Source organism: Euphorbia lathyris, chromosome 9 (assembly GCF_963576675.1).
Source record: "Euphorbia lathyris chromosome 9, ddEupLath1.1, whole genome shotgun sequence".
NCBI classification, from domain to species: Eukaryota; Viridiplantae; Streptophyta; class Magnoliopsida; order Malpighiales; family Euphorbiaceae; genus Euphorbia; species Euphorbia lathyris.
The window spans coordinates 56,817,134-56,825,325 of NC_088918.1; the positions used below are offsets into that span (position 1 = coordinate 56,817,134).

The following is an 8,192-nucleotide window of genomic DNA, read 5'->3' on the forward strand; positions in this document are numbered from 1 at the left end:
TCATATTTACCCCTTAAGTATGAAATAGCAAAATTTTAGGTCTATAGTTTTCTTAAAGGTGCAATTTTAGGTCTATTGGATGGAAAACTTAAACAGTGTTAAACTTGTATCTCATTTTGCAAATGTCGGCTAACTTCTAGTTCTCTCCATCCATTCATGTTTTTTTTTCCATCTTCACCATTAATCAGGAACAAATCCTTCCTTTAATTCATCAGCATAGCAGCAAAGCATGTTCCAATTGTAGCTTTTTCCTCCAAAACACTAGTCTCAATCCATATTCTTTTATCCCCAAAAATGATAGTTTCATGATGCAATAGGAAAAAATCCCCAATAAGTCACTTCAATCACATGTGAAAGAAAGAAAGCAAATTTTATAAACCCTTCTTCTTCTCAAGAACCAGAAGGTTCATTCTTCAAACAGAGACTACAAATGTATTCTTGGAAAATTAAAATGTTTTTACCTTAATTTGTGTTGGGGGACACCCAGATGAAGAAATAGAAATGAATGGTGGGAAGAAACATGAGTTGGAAGTGAAAATGGTTTCAGGGTTGACATTGCAGGAAATGATGCATATTTGCGATAAAGGAGAAGGATATAAGGGTCATGATTGAAGGAAGGAGAAGGAGAGCAGAATCAAAATTGCAATTGAAGGGAAGAAGAAGGTGAGCAGAATCGTGATTGAGGGGAAGAAGATGAAGGAGAGCAAAATCAAAATCGCAATTGAAGAAGAAGGATACCATAATCAAAATCTGCAGAATCGTGTGATTTGGGGGAAGAAGATAGAAATGTTGACACTGTTAAGTTTTCCATCTAATAAGCCCAAAATTGCACCGGTAGGAAAACCATAGACCTAAAATTTTGCTATTTCATACTTAAAGGGTAAATGTGATATTTCCTAAAAATGTTAGGGGCAAATTTGCACCTTATCCCTTATTATTATTATTTTTACAGAATTTCAGTTATAAAAAAAATATGAAAATGTATTAAAATTACTAAAAAGTATAAATCATTGAATTTTATAAATATAAATAAATCATTCACTTTTAATTAAAATTCTATAAAAAAAATTAATTAATTATTTTCAAAATTAATTTGATTTGAATTGAATTATCAATAAAAATATATATATTAATTTCAAATATATAATATAAAAAACATTTATAGCATGATATAAAATTATTTAAAATTAAATATGTCAATTTATTTATTTATTTAAATTATATAAAAGTTTCATATACCGTGTATCGCACAAGTTTTCGACTAGTTTTGAATAATTTGCGAATCATTTTTTTTACTTCATCACGAGAAGATAGAAAAGATGACTAACAAAGCTTAGTCAACAGAATTTCCTGGCCTATGATCATTTTCTTTTAGGGAAAACAAAAAATCCCATATGACAGATTAGAAAAAAAAATTATAAATAAAAAAAAATGGAAATTTGAGAGAGAGGCAAAGTCAGAGGGAAATACAAAGTTAATGTTTCATAATTTGAATGAAACAATAGAAAATCCAATTCCTAAACATAACAAGAAAAAGGGGGAAATAAATAAGAGTGAGAAAAAAGAGAGTAAGAAAAGCAATTTGGGTTATTTCCAGAAAGCAAATTCAATACCGTGAGACAAATTTCACAAGTTGTTTTTTCCTTTTTCTGTGCGAAAACTGAAGGAAGAAAACTCCATAAGGATAAAATACTTAACAGTTCCAAAACAACCACAAACAAGCAGCTTCTAAGCTCTTACATCTTTTAAATTCTACAGTAAGATGTTGTGCAAAAAAAAATCATCAATCGAATCCTTATGCTATTCTAAAATTAAAAACTGTAACTATTTAATATAGACTTTAATGATATTTGTCTTGGCTCAAAATAGATTTGGGAAAAACACTTTGAAACTGTTCAATCGATTGATTTTTTTTTTATGAAAATTCAATTAATGATTTTTGATAAAGACTCAATTGATGATTTTTACTTAATTGAAGGATCTGATTAGAGATTTTGATATTCTGAATTAATTTAGTTTGGACCTACAAATGAGTATTATGCCTTTAAGAAATAACCTGCTCTTACAAAATGGTTTTGTAGTATGATTAGCTTTATGACAAATTTACATAATGGAATTTGAATAGTAAATTGAAACAAATGTTTTATTTTGGATAGTGATACATGGGCAACTCTTTTATATTGAAACAAATGATTATATATATATATATATATATATATATATATATATTGTAAAAATGTCATCAATCATTCTATTAATTTATAAATCTGCCGACATGCAGTGTAGTAATATTTGCATAAAACATTCATTTATTTCAGTTCATCATGTAATTGTTTTATCTTACTCAAATTAAGCTATTTGTATATATATGAAGCTATTGTGTATCGACAGGTGCAAGGCTGATAATATCGGTTGGGCCAACTTTCTTCCTCAAACTGGTGGTCAAATTGGCGGCATCAACACCTTCTCCGATGACCACCGCTATTTTTTCGTTCTCGTCTCCTTCTAGTCCCACAAAGTTCACGATATAGATTATACTGACGTTTTTACTCCAGTGGTGAAGCTGACTACTATTCATTTAGTGTTGAGTATGGTAGCTGCAGAAGATTTGGAGCTGCAGCAAATGGATGTAAAAACGGCATTTCTTCATGGGGACTTAGATGAAGACATCTATATGAAGCAACCTCAAGGCTATGAGTCTGATAACGCTGAACTTGTGTGCAAGTTGAACAAGAGCTTTGTATGGTCTGAAACAAGCTCCAAGCCAGTGGTACAAGAAATTTGACGGATTCATGCACGAAATTGAGTTCGTGAGGAGTGAAGCTCATCATTGTTGTTACTTCAGGAAATTGAATGAAGGCTACATAATTTTACTGTTATATGTTGATGATATGCTGATTGCAGGGTCAAGTGCTCGAGAAGTGAGAAAACTGAAGAAGCAGTTATCTGAGCGGTTTGCTATGAAAGATCTCGGAGAAGCTAAGCAGATTCTGGGCATGAGGATTGAAAGAGATAGGAAGGCTGGAAAGTTGTATCTCTCACAAGCTGAATATATCAAGAAGGTCTTGATTAGATTCGGCATGCAAGATGCCAAGCCAGCTACGGTTCCTTTGGGTAGCCATTTCAAGCTATCTAAACATGACTCACCCAAGAGCAGAGAAGAGCGAGTCCAGATGGAGAGAACTCCATATGCCTCAGCAATTGGCAGCTTGATGTATGCAATGGTGTGCACAAGGTCGGATATTGCACATGCTGTGGGAGTTGTTAGTCGTTTCATGGGAGACCCTGGTAAGAAGCATTGGGAAGCAGTAAAGTAGATTTTGAGATACCTGAAGGGAACCACTGAACAGGCCCTATGTTTTGAGGCGATTAGGGTTTCAGATGGTTAGGGTTTCAGGAGTATAAATGTAACCTCTTTCTCTGTAATCCGTATCTCATTCATTATAGTAAATATCCTGGCTTGGTAGTGCCCCCAGACGTAGTCATTCATATTGAGTGGCGAACTGGGTAAACAATTCTTATGTGTTTGCTTATTTTTCGTTTATCGTAATTTCAATTATTCCTAACATTCTCAACCCAATATATCGAGTAATTTTAAAATATCACATATTTGCTTGTGATTATATATCTGAATGAAACAGTTTGAGGTTATTATTTGGTTGAGTGAACTGACACAATCCCTTTAGGAATATCTCCCACTAGAGAATATTTGCATAAAACATTCATTTATTTCAATTCATCATGTAATTGTTTTATCTTACTCAAATTAAGCTATTTGTATGTATATGAAGCTATTGTGTATCGACAGGTGCAAGGCTGATAATATCGGTTGGGCCAACTTTCTTCCTCAAACTGGTGGTCAAATTGGCGGCATCAACACCTTCTCCGATGACCACCACTACTTTTTCGTTCTCGTCTCCTTCTAGTCCCACAAAGTTCACGCCTGCACCCATGCATTAATTCACTGTAATATGTTCATATTTGAAGTTTGAAGAGAAGAGAAGAGAAGGTACCATCAGCTTTTGCAGCAACCTTGAGTGCCTGAGTCCTGCATTTCTGGCAATTCATCTGCACCTTCAGCACAAGCTTTTGCTGCACACAACAATAATCATCCTAAGTATATATATATGGGAATATTTTATATGTATGTATCAAGAAAGCATGCAAAAGAAATTCGATCATACCGTCATATTCTTCTGATCTGATCTGATCTGATGAATGGTTATTAGATGTCATGGAATTTATAAGTGAAAGATGGAGTCCTGACTCACTTATTATTGAAGAAACTACTAAGAATTTTCAAAGTCTACTACTCAAGAAACTTCCTACTTCTTATGTTTCATTTTACACATTACCTAATATGGAAATCCCAAAATTACCTTTTATTTTATGTAATCAAGAAGTGCATGTGAACATGTCTCAATAGGTATAAGAGCTATAACACGGTTTAAAGTAAGGGTAAAAACAAACAAACAAACATGTGCTTTTATCTTGTTTTTCAACCTAGTATCATTATTGTCGAAACATGGATTAAGATTTTCGTTGACGGAACAAGATTAGACAATAGACATCCTAACAAGGTTGGCATCTCTCTAATCCGACAAAACTCAATAAATATACAGAAAAATAAAGTGTTCAACAAAAAAAGAGAAAACTAAGAAAAATAAAAATGTGTAACATACAAATATTGTCAAGAATGAAGGCGTGACATAATCTAGACACAAAACTCCATCACCTGATTCCTGTGGACGAGATTCTACACCGAGCTAGCACGGTTCCCTTTCCTAAAAATATATGAGATCACGAGCTCCATAACCGAGCATTGAGACTGGCATTTTAGCCAGGCCTACCGAAGCTGCCATAGGACCTTCGGTGATCTGTGGTGCCGTACGTAGCTGCACTATATAAATGGAGTTTGATTCGATCCAAAGTTTAGTCCAACCCCTTTTCCCATACCACATCCACTTTGAAGATGACAACATGTATTTTTACAGTGTGTGCCAATGCCAAAGGAGTGGGAAAGGCAAAGCAGCTCCGAGCAAACCCCTAAGCAATTCTAAAAATTAATCCCTCCAGCACCCGCAGCGTCCGTCGCCAGGCGACCCCAACGTGGAGCCATCGGTGTTTACTTTCAGCCATTGATGGGGAGGCGATGGACTTCCAAAACTAACAATGTTAGGTGCAGGAGGCAACTAAGCTCTTCTTTTACTAAAAACGAGGATCGTATATATAAAAATAAATGTTAACGACTTCAAAATGAAAAATTTTAAAAAATAAAGTTGGTTAGCATCACATTTAATATGGAAACAAATTTTTATTTTCCAAAATCATCATTTTCAAAACTTTTTCTCACTAAAACATTGGATTTCTCTTTCCTTACCGAACAACAACTAAACGACTTGGAAAAGAAATTTCGGTTAATTATCCCCTAGTCACAAAGGAAAACCTCAATCCTTATTTGAAGAAAAAAAGCAAATTTCAACTATCAGTTTGAAAAGAAAAATTGAAGCATAAGAGCTTTTTTTTTTGTAATGTATAGGATGAGAAATATCGTTTTCTGAATTATATTAGTGATTTGAAGAGCCACTAAGAATGTGTTAGAATTGGTATTGAAAAGGCTCTTATGCTTCCATTTTTCTTTTCAAACTGACCGAAATTTCTTTTCCAAGTCGTTTAGTTGTTGTTCAGTAAGGAAAGAGAAATTCAATGTTTTAGAGAGAGAAAGTTTTGAAAATGATGATTTTGGAAAATAAAAATTTGTTTCTCATCCTATACATTACAAAAAAAAAAAGCTCTTATCTTCAATTTTTCTTTTCAAACTGATAGTTGAAATTTGCTTTTTTTCTTCAAATAAGGATTGAGGTTTTCCTTTGCGACTAGGGGATAATTAACCGAAATTTCTTTTCCAAGTCGTTTAGTTGTTGTTCGGTAAGGAAAGAGAAATTCAATGTTTTAGAGAGAGAAAGTTTTGAAAATGATGATTTTGGAAAATAAAAATTTGTTTCCATATTAAATGTGATGCTAAAACTTTAGTTTTTGGAATTTTTCATTTTGAAGTCGTTAACAATTAATCATTTTTATATACAGTAAAACCTCTATAAATTAATAATGTTGAGGATCATGGAATTTTATTAATTTAGAGAGTTATTAATTAATCAATAAATTAATAATTATTAATTTATAGAGTGATTTTAAATTTTTTAAAAATAAATTTTAAATTACTAATTTAAATAAAGTTTTTGTCTAAAATCAATGAACAAATAAAATTAAATGTACATATAAGTTAATTGAACTTGGAAGTTCATTGTATTTATGTTAAAAATATTCAATGTATCGTAGCTAATGAATTACTATATAAATTTATATGGAGTGTTGTTTCAAATCATACCAAAAATAGGCTTCTCATGAATCTGTCACAATGAATTTAGAGAAAGCAACCACTGAAGACATTCATGAACTTGATGGAATGATTGGGCAGTTTGGTTACCGCAATCCAATGGATGTCAATCAAATATTGGATTATCCAGGTGAAAAAAATTGAATGTTCACAAATCCAAAGTTTAGAAGAAATTTTGTCGAGCGTTTTGCAAAATTCAATTGAGGATGAAGCTGAGGATGATTTGATATCTTTGAAACCAGTCACAAGAAAGGAAACAATTATAGTATCATCCACTCTTTACAATTTTTTGTTACAATTTGATAAGGATACACCAGAACTTTTGAATGCACTGAGAATAGTTAGAGATGAAATTCAATTAGATTTAAATTTAAAGAAAAAACAAAATACTATAGATTCATATTTTGCTAAATTATCCTAAGTATGTATATCTATATATATTTCGCATATGTATTTGAGAAATTATTAATTTATAGAGGTAATAATACAATGTATTTATAAAGGGTTATTCCAAAAAATCATTATCTTATTAATTTATTAAAATTGATCATTTTTTGAACTAGCCCAAGTCAGGACCAGAAAAAATTATTATTTTAAAAAGTTTATTAATTTATCGAGTATTAATTTATAGAGGTTTTACTGTAGTATCAAATTATACGATCCTTGTGTTTAGCAAAAGTAAGATCTTAGTTGCCTCCTACACCTAACATTGTTAGTTTCCAAAGTCCATCGCCTCCCATCAATGGCTGAAAGTAAACACGGATGGCTCCGCGTTGGGGTCGCCTGGCGCTGCGGGTGCTAGAGGGATTAATTTTTTTTTTAGAACTGTTGCCGTTTGGTTCACGGAATGGAATGGAATGTAATAGAATGACTATTCCAAAGGAAATGAAATAGATATTCCTTAGGATTGCCTATTCCTGTATTTGGTTGGTGGAATAAGATAGAATGGAATAGATAATTTTTTATCCACAAGATAACATTGCCCTCAAATGTAATTTTTTATTTCTTTTAAAATTTTAATTATTACTAATAAATTATTCAAATATTTAATATATATTACTTTTAAAAATATATAAAAAAACAGAAAAATGAGAAACATGAAACATGGAAAAACCTTAAAACACGAAAACCTATAAAAATATAGAAAACGGGAAAATGCAAAAAAAATATGAAAATACGGGATAAACACGAAAACGTGAAAACACAAAAGTGGAAAAATCTGAAAATCGTGGTAAGTAAAAAAATGTTAAAAACAGAAAAAAAGTGAAAAAATGCGAAAATCACGAAAAGTAAAAAAATTTTGAAAAGATGAAAATATGAAAAAAGCGGAAAAACACAAAAACGTGATAAAAAGCGAAAAACACGAAAATATGAAAAAAATGTTAAAACACAAAAATGTAAAAAACATTTTAAATGTTAAAAAATGAAAAATGTGAAAAAATACGTTTATAAAGTTTGTTCACATTTTCGTATTTTTCGCGTTTTATCATGTTTTCGTGTTATTCACGTCATTGTGTTTTTTTTTTTGCGTTTTGTTTTTCGGTTTTTTCCCTTTTCGTGTTTTGTGTGTTTCTCACGTTATCGTGTTTTTTTTACGTTGTTTGTATTTTCATGTTTATCGTGTTTTTCACGTTTTTTTGTTTTTTTTACGTTTTTTCGTGTTTTTCGCGTGTTTTTCCGTATTTTGTCGTTTTTTCATGTTTTTCCATTTTTTACGGTTTCGTGTTTTTTTTGCGTTTTTTGCATCTTCGTATTTTTACGTTTTTTCGTGTTTTTTGTATTTGTTCACGTTTTC

At 31.6% G+C, this 8,192-nt stretch overlaps 1 protein-coding gene across 1 annotated transcript; it reads right to left on the reverse strand.

Moving 5' to 3' along the window:
- Positions 1–2,581: 2,581 nt before the first annotated feature.
- LOC136206713 (disease resistance protein Pikm1-TS) lies at positions 2,582–4,318 on the reverse strand. Its single transcript, XM_065997858.1, has 3 exons — positions 4,185–4,318; positions 4,014–4,092; positions 2,582–3,943 (listed from the first exon to the last, which is right to left on the reverse strand). The coding sequence occupies exons 1-3, from the start codon at positions 4,188–4,190 to the stop codon at positions 3,792–3,794; spliced, it is 237 nt and encodes a 78-aa protein (XP_065853930.1). The 5' UTR covers positions 4,191–4,318; the 3' UTR covers positions 2,582–3,791.
- Between the last annotated feature and the right edge of the window lie 3,874 nt (positions 4,319–8,192).